This window comes from Mesitornis unicolor, unplaced genomic scaffold (assembly GCF_000695765.1).
Source record: "Mesitornis unicolor isolate BGI_N332 unplaced genomic scaffold, ASM69576v1 scaffold29405, whole genome shotgun sequence".
Lineage (NCBI taxonomy): Eukaryota > Metazoa > Chordata > Aves > Mesitornithiformes > Mesitornithidae > Mesitornis > Mesitornis unicolor.
In genome coordinates, this window is record NW_010183976.1 from 6,550 (window position 1) to 8,601 (window position 2,052).

Consider the following 2,052-nt stretch of genomic DNA (forward strand, 5'->3'; position numbering starts at 1 on the left):
CTGGTCATACATCGCTTCAAGAAATAATAAAGTAAGGATTTTCCTGTATAAATCTTTTTGTTTTTCAACAGTTCAATGCAAACACGTTCCCCTTGAAGCAGACCAGCCCTGACGCTGACCACAGCCTGGGAGGGGAGTGGTGGCTGACAGGGGGGGCAGTGACATTCAGGTTCTGGTCCAGACAGTTGTTAGCAGGTTTGCTCTACTGGGAAACGATTTCTCCACCCATTTCTGTGTGTTCCCTCCACACGAACAAGCCCCATCTCTCTCTCCCACTCCACCTGAGGCTCCTGCCCTGCTCCATCCCAGGCATCACCCACCCTGCTGCCTCCCACCACCCCGCTCCATCCACCTCCCTGTGCTCACAGGCCCACCCAAACGTTGTGTCAGTTCTGTGTCACTGTACCAGTCCTCCCCTCTTAGAGATGACAGCAAGGGCACCTCTCCTGGAACCCCTCATCTTGATTTCCTGTCTCAAATTACACCTTGGGGGTACAAAAAGCCAGGCTGGGGGTAATTGTCTTCTCCACTGTGGCAACCAGATTGAGCAAGGCATCCACGAGAGCCAGCAGGAAGAGCTTCGTGCCTCCAGGCTGCATCTGCTGCTGGAGCTCCTGAACCTCGCCAAATCCCACACCACAACCACCACAGAAAGAGCAAAGCAGCGGACGCAGAAGTCACTGCACCACCAGGCTGGCCCTGCACCTCGTGTCCCAGCAGCATGGACACCCACGCCCGTTTACACACGCGCGAGGACAGAGCAGTTATGATAACTTACATTTTAATCAGCCAAATATACAAGTTCTGTGGTTGCTTTTTAAACTTTATCAAGTTTGGGTTTTCCATCTGGGTCTGATACAATTAATGTCATTGGTTTTATTTTTGTCCTTTAAACAAAGGATGATGTGGTTAAAAACTGGCACTATCCCTAATAAAGAGAAGAAAAAAAACAATGAAGAGGGGAAAAGGGGAGCCTGGCTGCAAGAAAGGAGGGACGAAACCGGGAAGGAACGGCACTCCAGATGTCCATGAAGGCTTCCAGAATATACTGCAACACCCTGCAGCAAAATTCGATGGGCTATTTGCCCAAAAGGATGCCTCAGATACATTATCTTTCAGGCTTTCACTAGCAAGTCAAAGTTCCCCACCCCATGCCCCACCCCACAATGACCCCCACTCTATTTTCTTGCAATCTAACATTTGAAGCATCTCCCCTCCCGCACAGTTCCCTCCCGCCCTGCCCCCCCGTCTATGAGTTCTTAATCCTAAAACCAGCAAAAACATTCAGGTTTCCAACTGTTACAGAGAATTGCTGTTCAGCACGGTTCTGCACCGAAGATAGCAGCTGCCCCTAACCCCAAATGGAAATCTGTGCCAGGATGAAGACAAACACATCGTCGGTGTCTCTTGGAGGTGAAGGTGACGTCGATGCCGCAGTACGCCCTGCGTGACATCGATGGTATGCAACGCGACAGAGCTCCTGGCAGGCACCAGGCACAGTTCCCTGGCGTTTCCTCCTCTTGCGTGTCCTGTGCTTACTTGTTAAGGGATAGTGACTGCAGTCTTTTACCTGCCATGGCCGCTTCGTCTTTTGCTGCGGGAGGAAAAGAGCAGAGGATTTGTCATTTCACAGCTTCTGGTGGGGGCTTGTATGGCCCCAGAGGCTGAAATCCCACTGGCCATGTACAGTGAGGTAACAGGAAAAAATCCAACCCTCCCCACCACAACCTGGTAAATCCCCTGTGGGGTTTGCAGGAGCAGCACCCACTTGCATGTTCCCCTTGGTCTCTCTTCAGGCACCCACAAATGACCCTGATGTTGATGCACAGATTTCTCAGTGGAAGCCACTGAGGAGACTCAGTGCTCATCAGAGCTGATGTAAAAGCCCAGGCAGGGCAGGAGTGCTGCACACTCCCTGGGCAGCGCATATCCCCATCATGCAAAGCACATAAATCACACCCAGCACCAGGAACCCATGAACCCCCACATCAGAGCCAGGGGCACTGAGGACAAATGAAATACACTTATCATGGGCAATTCCTTTCTCTCTTT

The 2,052-nt window shown here is 51.4% G+C and overlaps 1 protein-coding gene across 1 annotated transcript in view; it reads right to left on the minus strand.

The window, feature by feature from the left end:
• Positions 1–842: 842 nt before the first annotated feature.
• Positions 843–2,052, minus strand: part of PDAP1 (PDGFA associated protein 1) — a gene marked incomplete at its 5' end in the record, with an annotated part of 4,671 nt that continues 3,461 nt past the window's right edge. The window contains one exon of the mRNA XM_010184321.1: positions 843–1,594. Within this exon, the coding sequence (XP_010182623.1) occupies positions 1,536–1,594 (59 nt within the window). The remainder of the gene's footprint in view (positions 1,595–2,052) is intronic.